The sequence below is a fragment of the Mirounga angustirostris genome, unplaced genomic scaffold (assembly GCF_029215605.1).
Source record: "Mirounga angustirostris isolate CCGP_5_RB_7025 unplaced genomic scaffold, mMirAng1.0.hap1 SCAF_14, whole genome shotgun sequence".
NCBI classification, from domain to species: domain Eukaryota; kingdom Metazoa; phylum Chordata; class Mammalia; order Carnivora; family Phocidae; genus Mirounga; species Mirounga angustirostris.
Window position 1 is genome coordinate 36,364,934 of NW_026991722.1, and position 17,314 is coordinate 36,382,247.

General features: G+C 38.6%; 1 protein-coding gene across 2 annotated transcripts in view; it reads left to right on the forward strand.

The window, feature by feature from the left end:
* Positions 1-5,491, forward strand: part of RPRD1A (regulation of nuclear pre-mRNA domain containing 1A) — a 71,768-nt gene extending 66,277 nt beyond the window's left edge. The window contains exons 7-8 of one of the 2 annotated variants that reach the window (XM_045886826.3): positions 1,940-2,137; positions 4,655-5,491. In XM_045886826.3, the coding sequence (XP_045742782.1) occupies positions 1,940-2,089 (150 nt within the window). In that variant the 3' untranslated portion in view covers positions 2,090-2,137; positions 4,655-5,491. Of the gene's footprint in view, positions 1-1,939 lie in introns of both variants that reach the window. The other variant, XM_045886825.3, reaches the window with a different exon arrangement.
* The last annotated feature ends 11,823 nt before the right edge of the window (positions 5,492-17,314 follow it).

Sequence of the window (17,314 nt, forward strand, 5' to 3'; positions counted from 1 at the left end):
TGAGATTCTAGATTTCTATTAAACTCTCTTTTACTCCATGTTGATGTTCATGATAACTTAGAGATGAAGGGACACGTAGACATGGCAAGAATTAACACCTCTCTTATGTGCCTGAAGCTGTCCTTGAACTTTTCCAGCCTCGCCTGCTTTGCCTGCTACTGTGCCCAGTTCCCCATGCTTCAGAATTCTCCTCTCCCCCATTCCCTTAGAGCAGTTGAGTTTTAGTAATTCTTACAAATTCCTTTCCCCCCATGTGGTTATTCTTTAAAGGAGGAGGCTCAATCATGCAAAGAAACCTCACAAGGTGATTTCATTTAGGCAGAAAAACTAAAGAAGTGGCTCACAACTCTGTATTAGCATTCTTTTGGGAACTTCTACAAAATCCATGAACTCTGGACCCACTTCCAGAGATTATTCTTATTTAATTGATACGTAGTAGGACTGAAGTTCTCTTGAAAAAATCTGTTTATTCAAAAATTTCTTAGCTGATTCTGATGTACAGAGTTGAGAAACACTAAAGAAGAAGGGCTTTTTGTGGATAGGCCTTCTACCCAAAATGAAAGCTTATCAGTCAGCTTTTCTGTCTTGTTTGTGAGATCAGCCTTGGTTATTGGTTAGAGGGAGGGAGAAAGTTTCTAGTCTTTTCTAGAAGAAAGAATACCCATTTTCTAGATTCCCCCTTTCACATCCCACCTCCACTAGGTGATGGAGCATAGAAGGAGCCTCTCTCTCCATGTGGAAATCTGGCTACTGCAGTTAAAAGGAGATATTCCCAGTGTAGAGAATGGACTGTTTCCCTCTAAGCCAAATATGATCTTGATTGGTTTCCAGTCTCTGGGTCTTTGGGCCACTGATGGCAGGGTTTCCTAACCTTTTTGGGGCCGTTGGAACCCTTTAGTGGTCTGGTGAAGCTTTGGACCCCTCTCAAGTTCAGTATTTTAATGTAGAAAGTAAAATGCATAGCATTACAAAGGAAACATTATATATAAAATACAGTTGTTGACATAATAAAATTTGTATAATATATGCTTCTTTACTGACACATTATATAACATTTAGTTGGTCTAATAACTACCATAATTTCAAAGTCATGATAAATGCAAACAATATTGGGATGCCTGGGTGACTCAGTCAGTTAAGCATCTGCCTTTGGCTCAGGTCATGATCCCAGGGTCCTGGCATCAAGTCCCGCATCAGGCTCCCTGCTCAGCAGGGAGTCTGCTTCTCCCTCTGCCTGCCCCTCCCTCAGCTTGTTCTCTCTGTCTCTCTCTTTCTCTCTGGCAAATAAATAAATAAACTATTTCAAGATAGCTTTAAAAAACTGTATTGTAATATTATAGCAACTTGTTTCTACTGGAGACAGACTCAAAGGTACTGATAATACTCCTGTGGTTTGTTGCCAACATTCACAATTGAAAATAATGCTAATGTTCAGTTTAGGTTTGTGAAAACAGATACGTAATTTTTCTTATCCAAGCTCAAGGATGCCTGAAAATCTTATATGTTGAGGTTAAGTATATTAATCTGTTAGTCTTCTTTTCACAGATGTGTCACAACAGTGCCACAACACAGATGTGGGTGGCTTAGTCAGTTAAGCATCGGACTCTTGATTTCAGCTCAGGTCATGATCTCAGGGTTGTGAGATCGAGCCCCGCCCAGCATGGAGCCTGCTTAAGATTCTCTCTCTCCCTCTGCTCCTCCCCCCTCCTGCTTGTGCTCGCACTCTTTCAAAAAAAGAAAGATTGTGGTTTTTCATAATAATAGAGTTTACCTAGCAGTATATTTCCAAAGTCCCTCCTTTGATCCTAATGCTAACATTGTAATCATCCTTTTTTATTTAGCATTAACTGAGTGTAATACCAGATTTTATGCAGAGTATTAGCGAGATAGTTCTTCTCTCAACTCCAAGAATGCTAATGAAAGTGGTTTGATGTTACAGGAATACAAGCGCAAGTTAGCCAGAGTTTCCCTGGTGCGCAAAGAACTCAGGTCCCGGATCCAGAGCCTGCCAGACTTATCCCGATTGCCCAATGTCACTGGAAGCCACATGCACCTGCCCTTTGCGGGAGACATCTACAGTGAAGATTGATGACCAGTCTCTTTCCAGGGCCCAGGACTTTGCAAGAAATGGAGACAGGTTAGGTGGACAGTCCTGTAGCGTTATTTTTGTATATGGTTGAGAGAATGACTAACAAAAGAAGTGACAAGTAATTTATAGAATTGTTTAAAATGTTGGTTTGTTTACTATTTTATTGGTAAGTTAACATGACTTAGTTTAAACAAAGTGATGATCTCTGTGTATTAATAAGCTCACAAATAGTGATTATTTTCAAAAGATCTTTTTGTAAATTTTTTTGATCCAGGGCCTTGTGAGAAATTCCATGTTTCTATTTCTTCGTGTATTTTCAAATATTTTTCTTTATTTTCTTCAGTATCTAATCACTGTAAAGTATGTAATTCCTAAAGGGTGAGAACTAATCAAGAGTTGGTAGAGACTTTATTATGGTATAGTTAGGACTTGATTGTAGAAGTGACTAAATGTTCCAACTTAAGCTTCACCCTTCTCCCTGACCAAAATATCAGTTCTGTGCCTCTTTAATGCCTTTGATTCCTTATTCCCTAGAGGTCAGTAATTTAACACTAAAGGGTCAGATTAAAGCTTAGAGAACTTTTCCACAATATAGTACTATAGGGGTTCCATTCCAGCTGCCAGTGTAGAATAAAAGGAGTGTTAAATAGGGACCCCCTTGATCAAACTGTTTAGAATTATTTGAGTAGGTTAATATGAAAATGCTTCGGAAATGTTGTAAAATGTGACCTTCTACCAAGAGGACAACTTTGATTCTGAAACTGATTGCTATTTTCAGATCAGTCTCTTTTTAACATAATCGATCCCTTTAACATAAAGCCATCTAGGGGATTAAAAGAAAAATAAAATAATGGTACTTTTATTATTCGCTTAGCCATTTAACTTCAAAAACAATAGTATTTTTAGCTCTAAAATCTCAACACAATATTCCTTGAATTTCGGTAAAGTAACCTGGAACATTTTTAATGTTTCCTTAAGGTTTTTGAATGACTGTATATTTGGAAATTAAGCAGTGCTACACTACAGGGTAGATCTGGCAAATGCTATATTTGTATATTTAGAATTACCAAAACAAATGTACTTTTACCTTTTATTTCTAACCCTGTGTGTTAGAGCAGTTGCATGCTCTTCTGCTTTCTTTTTAAATCACATTGTTAAGCTGTGGATTTGTACTCAATAATGACTTAGGATAAACATTATTTTCATTCATCACATATTAGACATTTTTCTTTCCTTGTAAGCAGATTCAAACTAGATAGTCAATAAAACATCTTTAAATCCCACAAGCCAATTATGTCTCACTAGTCTGAATGGCTTCACTCTTTTGTTCTCAATATTAGAAATTATAGTTAAAATGAATTTATATGTGAAGGAGAAGGCAAGTATTTATTTTCAGTACCCAATAGTTCAGGAAACAGTGCTTTTAACAGTTTGACCTCTCTCCAAAACATAGACACATATTAGTAGTCCCCATCCATCTATGGCTTATATTCCAAAGTCTTTTAGTCAACTTTTGGGCCTCGGGGCACATTTTCTCACAGAAACAGTAGTAGTTAGGTTCCCTGTAAACACTAGCACAGGAAGCTCACCTGGGAACCTAGTCCACTTAACCATGAATGTACTTGTTAACTTGTAATGTGGTTGACAAATTGCTAAGAGACCCTGACCAGCATTTGTAACATCAGTCTAACTAAGGAAATGGTGTGCAGCAGCCAGACACACACTGGGGTGTCTGTCTGTCTTGCGTACCTCTGTCCCTAGGTGTAGGATATGTAAGAAGAAGACTCAGCATGGGGGGGGGGGTAACCAATGCACAATTACAAAAACCTAGTTATACCTGTTATAAAAGTATACCATGTAAGTTAGTTTTTCTTGTTAAAGCGAAAGCAAAAACTTGTCTATTAATTTATTTTCAATGTCTTGATCTTACTTATGACCTGCTAAAGTGGTGATTTACCCATTCAAAATATATTTTTTCCATTTAAAACTAATTTATAAACTATGTACTCCTGGGAAGATTTGAATTACTAGAAGTTTGTTGAAATATTTTCACCACTTAAGACAGACTTCTGACTTAGATACCGATTTTAATGCCAGTATCTGTTCTAAATATTTATGATAAAAATGCATTATTTTTTTAAAGAGCTTGATGGGATTTGTGATAAGTGATAGTACTCAACCTGAATTCTACCCCCCCTTTGACCAATCCTTCACAAACCTTTAGCTGTTGGTTAATTCACTAACTGTAAACACAAATAATATGGTCTGGTTTAGAAGTTATCTTTTCAGCCTTATGATAGTTAACATGGTAAGCCTTAGCAGCGAACAGTCTTCCTTTCTAAAAGGTAGACTTAGATTTTCTCAAGAAATGGGGTAAGATGGGGTACTATAATACCAAATTCTAAATCATGAGCATTTTCTCCACTGTGTTGTATGTACATGAGGCAAATCATGCATCTTTGAGTGCAGTTTGGCCTGGCCCCTCAAGAGAAAAGCATGTCACCACACTGGCAGTAGGGGTACTGTGGTTTGAATGGATACCATCACTCTTTTCTCCACAAACAGTGCAGAGAGCTGTCTGGAGTGGCAATTTGAACAGATTCCCTGGCGTTCCCTCTGCTCCTTCCATCACTACAGTAAGTAAAAGAACCACCTGGGGGAACCCGGGAGTCTGAGAAAATCAGCTATGCTCAATAGCCAAGCTCCCCCTCTAGGAAAACCAGTCCAGATGCAGCTATTTTAGGGGGTATAGCTCAGCGGTAGAGCATTTGACTGCAGATGCAGCTATTTTGGTACCTCTTCTCACATGCATTCTGAATCAGGGTTTTTCTGTAAGAATTCCTTCAGAATCAGCAAAAGCTGGGATGACCTGGTTATCTTGATTTGCAAAATTAAAAGAACAAAACTAGGTAGTCAGCTGTCACTGTAGATGAGCAGATAGTCTATTACAGTATAGTTATTGAACTGGCTCTGAGAAATCTTTAGAAAGAAAAAACTCAAAAGTCCAAATTAATTGGGAAAGTTAGAATGCCCTTTCTGAATTTTCCATTCTAAAAATTTGTATTATATGAAATAACATAAAGCTACAAAACCGCTTTGTATTCTATTAAGAAATAGCTCCTAAAGAGTAGTCTTGTTTCATAGTTGTTGCACTATATCAAAGCTTTTTAAAGTGTAAACCCAGTTCTTCTCTGTATAGAAAGGGAGCATTGTGTTACTGAATTTCTTTATACAGAGCATTTGTTGCCGTCTGTAATTCCAGCCATCCGCACACGAGTCTGTTCTGAGGTGGCAATAGCACATGGGAAGATGAAGTTTCCCTGTTTATTTACCCCCTTTTCTTTGGCTGTATCTGATGACAATATAAGATGTTCTTAATAAAGTTTTATGTTGTTTTTGAAATGTGTAGATGATTTCTGTGAATCTGATTAATTAGATGTGGGATGGGAGGGGAGAGATTAATGGACTGAGAAGGAAGCAGAGTACTGGAAGTATTCATTGACTTTATGGTGGAGAAACTGTTGAAGGAGATTCCTTTGGCTTGGCCAGTGGTTCCCAAACTTGAGCGAACATCAGAATCACCTGGAGGGCGATTAAACTACTTCTGGGGGAAGGCCTGATAGTTTCGATTTTTAACAATTTGATGCTGATGCCTCTGAGTTGAGGGACCACATTTTTGACAACCACGACTCTAGACCAACTTTAAAGTCCATGATGTGCTTCACAATTTGTAATTCCAGGTAATGAGATAATAAAGTATGGGTTTTAAGCTCATTCTTCAGCAACTTCCTTGTGGGGAGAGAACAAGATCCCCTCTTCTTTTGTGACCTACCGCACAGCAATGCCAAAGTGCTTTTGAGTGAACAGGTACAGTTGGTACCTTGCACTTCTGGAGCACAGACCCTCACCGCATCTTGAATCTAAAGCAGAACTGGGAGTACTAAAAATCTGTGAGAATCTCTAAGGCAGTGTTTGCCAAACTTCTTTGATAAGACTCACTTGGGACATTTTCAGAAAGGGCACCTACCTACTGAATCAGAATTTTGTGTGATTCTTATCGTCTAGAAAGTTGAGGAAATGTCTTCCTCTGACCACTGCTCCTGGTTCTCCGTTCCTCGAAGTCCTCTGGTCACTTTATCTGAATCCAGGTCCTCCCCACTCCCACCCCAGTTTTCCCCCTTTGCAGTAGCCGGTTTTATACAGTGGAGCCTATAACCAAAGATGCTCTTTAAGAAGATTTGGGATCCAGAAGCCTGCATCTTAAGCAAGGTACCCAGATGATTTTGATGCGCTTTGAGAAAGACTGCACTTTGAGAAATAGTGCCCTACAAAGCAGATTATAGTCTATACTAAACAATAGTGGTAGTTCACACGTTATGTGGTACTTAACTGTGCGTTGGGAACTGTCCTAAGCACTTCATATATCCTTTGCAATGGATACTCTGATTATCCACTTCTACATACTAGGAAACTAAGACACAGTGTAAATTCTTTGTGACCCTGAACAGGTCAAATGGTGAAGCTGGGATTCAGACCCAGCTGCAAGTTTGGCCCGGAGCCTGTGCTTTTTTTTTTTTTTTAAAGATTTTATTTATTTATTTGAGAGAGAGAGAATGAGAGACAGAGAGCACGAGAGGGAAGAGGGTCAGAGGGAGAAGCAGACTCCCCGCCGAGCAGGGAGCCCGATGCGGGACTCGATCCCAGGACTCCGGGATCATGATCTGAGCCGAAGGCAGTCGCCCAACCGACTGAGCCACCCAGGTGCCCGAGCCTGTGCTTCTTAACCACTACCCAGTGATGCCTGTTACACGGATACATAGTGTAGCAGCTCCATGATTACCAAATCCACATTTTGCATCACATGTCAAGTTAATAGTGAAATTGTAACATTATGCAAGTATGCAAGTTAAAATCCAGCACTACTGGAGGGGGCTTATCAAAGGATGTTACACCCAGGTTTGTTTTTTGTTTTGTTTTGTTTTTTTTAAGATTTATTTATTTATTTATTTGAGAGAGAGAGAATGAGAGAGAGCAAGCACATGCGAGGGGGGAGGGTCAGAGGGAGAAGCAGACTCCCCGCTGAGCAGGGAGCCCGATGCGGGACTCGATCCCGGGACTCCAGGATCATGACCTGAGCCGAAGGCAGTCGCTTAACCAACTGAGCCACCCAGGTGCCCCAGGTTTTTGTTTTTGTTTTTATTGAGGTAAAATACATGTAACAAAAATAAAAAACACATGTAACAAGAAATATATCATTTTTTAGTGTACTCTGGCATTAAGTACATTGATGATTAACATTGTTGTGCAGCCATCACCACCATGAATCTTTAGATTTTTCATCTTCCCCAATGGAAACTATACCCATTAAACAATAACTGCCTATTCCCCAGCCCCTTGCAAGCACCATTCTACTTTCTGTCTCTGTGAACTTGACTTGCCTAGGTACCTCATATAAGTGGGATTAAAAATATTTGTCCTTTTGTGACTGGCTTATTTCACTTAGCATAGCGTCTTCTGGGTTCATCCATGTTGTAGCGTGTGTCCTTTTTAAGACTGAATGATATTCCATTGTATGGATATGCCACATTTTTTTTTTATCCATTTGTCTGTTGATGGACACTTGGATTACTTCCACATTTTGTTGTGAATAATACTGCTATGAACATGGGTGTACAAATATCTGCGCAAGTTCCTACTTCGATTTCCATTTGTTTTTTTTTCAAAGCAGTACTTATATTCACATCAACAAAGTAGAGTTAGAATGAACTATTGATAAGGATATTCTAGACAGTTGATGTCAAATCTTTTGAGATACACAGATATTATTCAACTGTATGTTTTCTCTCAAAGAGTTTACAATCCAGTGGGAATGAAATACAGTGACAACTTTTAGAATTGCCCAAAGCTTACTTTCATTTTTAAACCAGCATATTTCTTCTAAGTTAGTGGTTCTGTAGGCCAGCAGTATTAGCCTTAGCTGAGAACTTAGCAGTGCAAATTCTTGGGCTCCAGATCTATTGAATCCGAAAAATCAGAGGATGGGTACCAGCGATATATCTTTTTAACAAGCCCTCTAGGTAATTCCGACCCACACTCAGGTTCCAGGTTTGCTTTGTGCATCACTGTTCCAGGCATCCAACACTTTACCTCAGAGATTTGTGAGAAACCGTTAGAGGGAGTGAGAGGATTTGCTCCAACAAAAGCTCCAACAAAAGCAACTGTTAAAAAAAAAAGTGTGCTTTCTTGACAAGCCAAGAAATGCTTTTCATCTGTGTTCTTTCAAGTCTTAATGAGCCCCACTCTCTACCCTGGCAAATTCTTCCATATTTCCTTATTTCATTTCTCTGTCTAGTGCATGTCTTGCAATTCTTCAGAGGTACATAGAGTGAAGGAGAAACTGAAATGCAGTCTGGGGTCTGGCCATCATCTACTGGATCTAAAAGACTCACTAGCCCTTGGTGTAGTTAAACCACCACAGGTTTAGCTACTTTTGCTGCTGAAATCCCTGTGATTTTATTTACAACTGTTCAATGACATCAAAAATGGAAACTATTTTTAGTATCTTTGTGGTAAAGATAATTATCTTAATAATAATGGACTTAAAATGGAATGTGAAATGAGTTTTAGAATTATACATTTCACATTTGAATTCCATGCACCATGGAAAAGGTATAAAACAGAATATTTGAATTTAAGTGAAATTGTTATGCAGAGCCATTAGCTAATTCAGATAGTCTAGAAAAAGTCAGTTGTACTGGTATTGTTTGGTTAAATTTATCATCTTTTTAAAGCCCTGTTTCTTTGTTCAGGAAAAAGTTCCATTTTACTCATGGAAATACAAGCCAAATGAGAGATTTTAAGAGGTTTTAAATCATGCATTAATACAGTAGTATTGATGGTCTCCTTTTTCCAGCTCTTGATATTTAAATTAGACAATCTTGTACTTTTATGGGATCAAGTTAATAGCAGAGCGCTACTGATGGTGTTTGAATTCTTCTTAAAATCTCTTTGTGTATTAATAATAAAAATAAACTTGAGGGGGGGAAATCCTTGTGTAATCCAGTTATAACTGCCCTAAGGTGGGAAGTGGTGCCTTGGTTATATACTGCAGCTGGAGTGTGCTTAGAGGAGGGAAATTAAACTGTTTTCATTCTTCTTTTTGAGCTGGTGTTTGAGCTATGTGGGATCTCAGGTAAGCTTCATGCCCAGTTCCTTTTCCTATCTAGCTGGTAACACTAAATACTCTAGCCTGAACAAATGTCATTATTAGGGCTTGGCTTAACATTCTCCGCGTTTGAATTGCTAGTCTCTATGTCTTGGCTAGAATGATGAAGAAAAATCTAGTTCCTTTATCTTTGGTTTCTTGCTTTTATATCCATTGATGAACAGAACAGTTACAGCTGTGGTGAAATTTTACATCAATAGCATAAAGCTCTTTTTTCCAGTTGGGTGTAATTTTCCCCACCAGGAACCAATAAAAAGCTAACTGCTAGTGATTGAGCTTATTGACTGGTTAAGGCATGATTTTTTCTTACAGCATAGACTTTTTTTAAGGTTAATATCTTTCAAAGCATGTGACTTGAAAATAATATTTAAACAGAAAACCTATCTTTTTTTTAAAGATTTTATTTGAGAGAGAGAGAGAGAGAAAGCGAGAAACAGAGCACAAGCAAGGGGAGGAGGCAGAGGGAGAGGGAGAAGCAGGATCCCCGCTGAGCAGGGAGCCCAATGCGGGGCTTGATCCCAGGACCCTGGGATCATGACCTGAGCCAAAGGCAAACACCTAACTGAGCCACCCAGGTGCCCCAAACCTTTTTTTTTTTTTTAAAGATTTTATTTATTTATTTGACAGAGAGAGAGCGAGAGAGGGAACACAAGCAGGGGGAGTGGGAGAGGGAGAAGCAGGCTTCCTGCCGAGCAGGGAGCCCGATGCGGGGCTCGATCCCAGGACCCTGGGATCATGACCTGAGCCGAAGGCAGACGCTTAACGACTGAGCCACCCAGGCGCCCCAAACCTATCTTTTTTAATATAAAGTGTTTTCAGTGTGAATTTTTTAAAAGCTCTATGTTATTTAAATAAGTTTAAAAATCCTCGTAGTTATACAGTGAAACAACTGCTAATTAAAATAACCCAGAGCAGGGCGCCTGGGTGCCTTAGTCGGTTAAGCGTAGGCCTTCAGTCAGTTAAGAGTCTTACTCTTGGTTTCCGCTCAGGTCATGATCTCAGGGTTGTCGGATGGAGCCCTGCATTAGTCTCCACCCTCTCGGCACAGGGTCTGCTTAGATTCTCTCTCTCCCTCTCCTCTGCTCCTTCCCCTGCTCGTGCGCATGTGTGCGCGGTCTCTCTCTTAAATAAAATCTTTAAAATAATCCAGAGCAATAAGTATGCCATTTTATTATCAGATGTTACTTAGTCATATGTGAATATGAATATGTGAAATTAAATATTCACTAGATATATTTTTGGCCCCTTAATACCTTTGAATACTCTAATGAGGTTAGATACAATGAGATTTACTAAGTGCTTGTTTGCTGTCATTTTACAAATTCTAAGTAGTTACTTCTATTATAAGTAGTGCCAGTAGTAAGCATCATTTGGTTAAAATATTCCTGTTTCATGTTTACTTTCAACTTTGATTTGGTTTCTATTTTTGTTACATTAGTCAGTGCATCATATGGATGTGATAGCATTCTGTAGGCATTTTAAAACTTCTTTACTGTGTTAGAAACCTCATTTGTTATTAAAATACAGTGTTAAGGATGTATAGACTTGTTTAATGAAATGGTAATTTGTATTTTATGTTCTCTAAGAATGCTTCTGTACAATACACTTTTGTTTCTTAAAAGATAAAACTGAAACCTGATTTCATCGATTGTTCCCAGAGGTCAGCAGTTTAAAAAAATTAGTCTTACTCTCTAGAAAGATATACCATCTAAGGTAGTCAATAAGAGCCAATAAAATTTAGTTATAAACTAAAAATTTTATCATCAGGTGCTTCTGATCCTTGAAGATAGTTTATCAAAGAACTCTGCAAGTTTTCATTTTGTCTGAACCATGCCACCTTTTCTTTGGAGCAAGAATGACAAGTATATGTCATACATGCCCTTTTCCCCATAAGTTTCTCTGTCTCTTGCTTATGGCAGAGGTCTCTAATTCTATGAAGCCTCATCAAAATCAGAGCTTTGTGCAGCCATCACCCATTGACTAGGGTTGGAACAGGAATTGAAATACATTTCTTTGCTATGTGTCTAGGGGAAAAGTTGAATGCTTCTTCAGTTTTAAGAATGGTGCCACCATTCTGAACTTGAAATGTAGTAACCAGTAAGAGGAATATGTTCTCAGAGTTTGTAGTTTCCTAAGAATACCCAGTCCAGAACTCTTCCTCAGCTTTTCAAGATTTTATGGACCTAAGTTGTCAGAAGCCCAGTTAATATATCTAAATAAATACCCCTTTTCCGTTTAATAAAGCAAATATAGTTTCTGTGGTTTTTGAATGAATGCATTAATATGCATTGTTTAATACTATACCAGAAGCTGAGATAATTGAAACATGAGAAAGATACAGCTTTGCCCTATAGAACTCAGAATCTAATGTGGGAGAGAGACACTGACTGTAATATAAGTTTTACGTGATGGTGTGAAAAAATGTTACAGAAAAGATGAATGGCATTTGAACTCATCTCTAAAGGTTGATCAACTGACCATGGATCGAAAAAATAATGAAAAAGATTTTTAAAAATATGTTCTTTACCTATGTTTCAACAATGCTGATGAATTAAATGAAAAACTAATGGGATAATCTATATAAATATACTTTTTGCTCAGTGGAAATCGGAAGGCATTAATCTTACTCATGTTGAATAACATGGCTAAGTTTAGAGTAGTTCTTTTGGATAGAAAGGTTAGGTTTTAAAGAACAATGTAGTTGCCCGATTTCAAGTATATGCTGCTTGGGTCAAACAACAGAAACGGTCTTTAAAATTGTTCCCTGTGCTCCCATCCCCCACCCCCAAGCCACAGCTGTGTATTTATTTTTCTCTGTGGCTAAAAGGCGATAGTTTTATTTTGTTCATGTAGTATGAAATGCTGCGATGGCTAGAACATGGCTCCATATCTGAAATCAATTATAATAATAGAGTATGGACCAGTAAAATAAAGACCCTCGCACATGAAAATGAAACATGATGGGCAATCTAACTTCTTTCGTTATACTTGTTGCCATGACTGGGACTGACTGTATTTGACAAAGGGACAATGGGACAGACTGTCTGTCTGAACTGTAGACCAAGGACCATGCCACTTGTTCTCACTGGTAAAAAGACTAGATTTACTTTCGGGCGGACACCACACCTACGTTTGTCTGACCATGTAATTTGAGGAATGCCACTTCTGACTGTAAATATCTGAAGCAATAGCCAGAAGTGCGTACTAGCTGAAGGAAAATATCTGAATTCTTCTTGGGGGAGCATCTCTCACCCAGCTTTGGCTGTGTCTCAGATTTGGACTTTATTATAAAGACTTGAGTGAGGGTTCTGTTTACAGTTTAACCTAAGGGCTGACTAGGTGGGATGTATTCTCCTATTTTTATTGGAGTTAATAACTCCTATGTGAGCCTGAAGGCTCTCATATTAATTGAGGTTATTGAATTCCCCCAGGTAAAAAAAAAAAAATCTGGGTGTTTTTCTCTCATGAATTTAAGAACTGTAGTTTTCAGGGAAATGCTTGGAATATTAGCATATTTGGTGCATATATATTAAGACTGATGAGAAAGTTTATAAATTCTTTAGAACAGAATTGGTATGCCGGCAATATTTTAGATAAACCATTCTCTCTAATGAGGACACTTTTCCTAGACAAGATAGTGCATCTTAGAGGTATCCTTGAAGTTCATGGGCATAGTGAAGTTCTTATGGAATTGATATGAGGAAACAACACAGCACTTCAGCAGAATCTTAGCAGAGGCGTATGCTCCCTGCAAAATCCAGAAGTCCACATTAGAGTTTTAAACAGAAGCTTGAAAAATAAAAAATAAAATAAATAAAAAATAAACAGAAGCTTGAAGCCTACCCAACTACTCCTTTATATTCCAGTTGTCCAAAAGTCAAGTATTTGATCAACCCAAAGGCAGAAGTTTGAGTACATATTTAAAATTCAGAAAGAGGGACACTGGGTGGCTAAGTCGGTTAAGCGTCTGCCTACGGCTTGGGTCCTGGGATCAAGTCCGGCATCGGGCTCCCTGCTCAGCGGGGAGCCTGCTTCTCCCTCTCCCTCTGCCTGCCACTCCCCCTGCTTGTGATCTCTCTCTCTGACAAATAAATAAATAAATTTAAAAAACTAAATCAATAAAATTCAGAAACATTGCTTGTATTGACTTGGGACTGCAACATAAAACTGATTTTAAAAAGATAAAAACTGGGGCGCCTGGGTGGCTCAGTTGGTTAAGCGACTGCCTTCGGCTCAGGTCATGATCCTGGAGTCCCTGGATCGAGTCCCGCATCGGGCTTCCTGCTCGGCAGGGAGTCTGCTTCTCCCTCTGACCCTCCCCTCTCTCATGTGCTCTCTCTCATTCTCTCTGTCTCAAATAAATATCTTAAAAAAAAAAAAAAAGATAAAAACTGTCACTAGGAAATAAATAAATTAGGCCTGCTTTTGGCCACAAAATTTAAAAAATTAAAAGATAATTTTAGACCTAACTTAAAAAACTTCTATTTATCTCTTCTTATTAGTCACATATAATTATATTTAAATACCAGATATCCTGCTTGGTGTTTTCCTGAGGGTATATGAAAAAAGTAGCTTGTATTATAGTTAACTAATACAGGGAGAATTTAGATCTATATCCTGTAAATGTAATTCCAAGATACTGAAACAAAAGCCCAAACATAGATACTTAACACCACTATCTAATCTTTTACATGAGTTTTGTGTGATCTTTTCCTAAGTTCAAAATGAAACAATGAAATAACTGATCTGAAACTAGTATGATTTAATGATAGATCTGAAGATTTTATATTTCTAAAAGTTAAGGATTTAAAGGCATTCTTTAAATATTGTAAATTATGTGTACATTTGATGTGTGTGGGTGTGTGTAATTGCTTACTAAAGTTAGTAAAATATTCTCTAAAAAGCTAATTGGTCTGAAAAGATAAATTTAAAATATTTCATATCAAAACAAAAGGGCCTAACAAGATTTAATTGAATATAATAAAAACTGTATACTTTAAACACTTGTACTACTGCATTCTCTTTTGTCTATTAACTTCAATGACAATTGATAATTGTACCTAAGATTTAAAACTAACATTTTGGGATGCCCAATTTATAAAAGAATATGTTAATTCCAAAAGTGTTGCTACAGTTTCTGTCTTTGAGAAAAGTAAAAGGTGATTTGGAATTATTCCAGAGAAACTTGGGCATAAAAATCTTGTACTTACCACTGTGGGTTGAGCCACCTCAGGAAGACACAACTGAGGCTGGAAGGACCCCTTGTGCATAACTTTGGAGATTGAACCGCTTGGGTTTTCTGCATTTCACAAAGTGAGTTCATAGAACAGGCTTCCCTTAATCTCCAGTACTTACAGGCCACCTCAAGGAATCAATTGCCAAAGTCTGTCACTTGTTAGAACATCAAACCGCCTTGAATTGAATAAGAACTTAAACAATTAGACTGAAGATATATTAAGACAAGTGTTGATATCATTAAAGAAAAAAATTAACACCTGTCAAAAGGGTAAGAAAGACTTTTTATTCAGGACTTTTGTGATATGTATCAAAACTATCCCAATAGGGGAGAGAGATGGGGCTCAACTCTGAAGATGTCAAAGACAGTTTGGGATTTATAGCCAAGGAACAGAGTGAGGGGGTCAATGGGGTGGGAAATTACTAAGAGGAGACATCAAAGGTGAGGGGATTCTTGCTGAAGGCAGGCCAGGGTGATCAGATGTCAAGGGTGGGGGAATTCTCCCTAAACTGACCTAGCAAGATTCTTGCTAAATCTAGGCTAGGCAGGTGGAAGACAGAGCCCAAGGGGGACACCTAGTCAAAACTGGGGTTCAGAAAAGCCTGTGTAAAGTTTGGTCAAGAGGAGAGTCTTTGTCAATATAATTGCAACAGTTTTTTTACAAATGAGTTCAAAGGACAGCCACCCTAGGGTAATGCTAGATCTTATTCTTCTGGTGGTTTTTTTTATTAGTGTTGATATTCATATTTTATAGATTTTTTGGGATCAATTATGATAATAGGACAAATTGCTTGAGCACTTTCAGTATGCCATCTACTCTTCTGGGTATTTTTCCTGTACCATCTCCTTGAGTCCTCACGGCATCCTTATCAGGTAAGTACTATTATTATTGTCACTTTACATAGAAAGAAACAGACTCTCAGGAATTAAGAAAGCCAAAGATTATACAGTTAATTAAATGTCATAGTCTACCGCAAAGACTACAGTCTTAACCAGTAGGCTGTACTGCCTCCCAAACAGGTCATTTTTGGTCAGAATTAAGAATTATAATTAAAGGAATAGTAGTATGGTTTATCACATTATAAAGAATACTTTCATTGGGTTGAAGGGTTAGAACATTCAAGTGGACATTTGGTAATGTGAGAAGTAAATTTTAAATATGAGAACTCAGGATTTTTAAGAATTCATCTTTTCCAGATCTTACTCTGGAGAAGTCTGGTAGCAGTACCATTACTATCCGTCAGTAAAAATATCCCCAACATCCTGTCTCTGGCATCACTACTTTCTGCTTGAAACTAGCAGGGTTTCTTGGAGAGTGGAAGCTTCCATGTCTTAGGCCTGAGAGAATGAAGATGGTCCTGGAACTTTCTTTGCAAGAAAGCAAGAAGGATGCTTTCAAAGTTCTCATGGGGTCGCAAGAATAAAGCCAACTTAAAAGGGGCTCTCACTGGCCAAGATATAACAATTTAATCATCCAAATAGAAAATAAAAATTGTTTGGGGTGCCCAGGTGGCTCTGTTGGTTAAGCAGCCAACTCTTGATTTAGGCTCAGGTCATGATCTCAGGGTCCTGGGACTGAGTCCCATGCCGGGCTCTGCACTCAGTGGGGAGTCTGCTTGATGATTCTCTCTCTCCCTCTGCCTCTGTCCCTGTCTCTGCTCACGTTCTCTCTCTCTCTCAAATAAATCTTAAAAAAAAAAAGAAAAGAAAAATTGTACTAATTAAAGCAAGTAGTCTCTGGAAAAATTGTCTCCATAATGTCTTTTAAAAGAAAAATTGGTATTTTCTTTTTTGTAAAGATTTTATTTATTTGACAGAGACACAGCGAGAGAGGGAACACAAGCAGGGGCAGTGGGAGAGGGAGAAGCAGGCTTCTTGCCGAGCAGGGAGCCTGATGTGGGCAGGACCCTGGGACCATGACCTGAGCGGAAGGCAGATGCTTAACCATCTGAGCCACTCAGGTGCCCCAAAATTGGTATTTTCTTTCCAAATAAGTAATATTATTATACAAATTTATTTTTATTCATAAAAATTCCTGTTTATATTTAATTGTAAGTTTAGTCCCAGGATAGATAGAAGCATATTGAACACTTTCTACCTGAATTATACCTGGGGTTGCAGCACCCCCAGAGTTCGGACTGACAAGTCTCTTCAGGCCTCTGTGTGAGAAGAGCTGTGTGCAGGCAGGAAGGGCACCTTACAAGTCCACCAGAGGCATCCGACCCAGGCTTGTGGTCAGAGCTTTGAGCATTTCTCTGTGGGTGTTACACTTCAATAAATGGTTTACTGAACAAAGAAAAAGTGGGGAAGGGAAGGATCCAGGAAAGGAAGAAGCTGAAGATGAAGGAAAAGGCAGGACTATTGCATTGACCTGAGTCAGAGCAGGGGTAGCATCCAGGCTAGATGGGCAGACTGGCCCATTGGGTAGGAGGAAGGCTGGCTCCTCTAGCGAGAGAAGCAAGAGCGAGAACTCAGCTGTGAAGCAGAGTGATGTCTCAAATGTGCAATTGCATTTTGAGCCCAGTTAATTCACTGGCACTGTCCCTCTCAGGGGTGAGCCACCTAGGAATATTACTCAAGAGTTCTAAAATCTGAGTAGTGGTCACTGTTAAAAGTCACCATTGTGCTTTCTGCAAATAAGTCCAAGGGGCTGTGCTGAGGGAGAGAACAGTGGCCTACAGATTGTCATCAACTATGTGACACCAAAGTTCTTTGTGACACGAATGAGGCAATCATTAACTCTCTTGCCCCTTTCCCACCCATT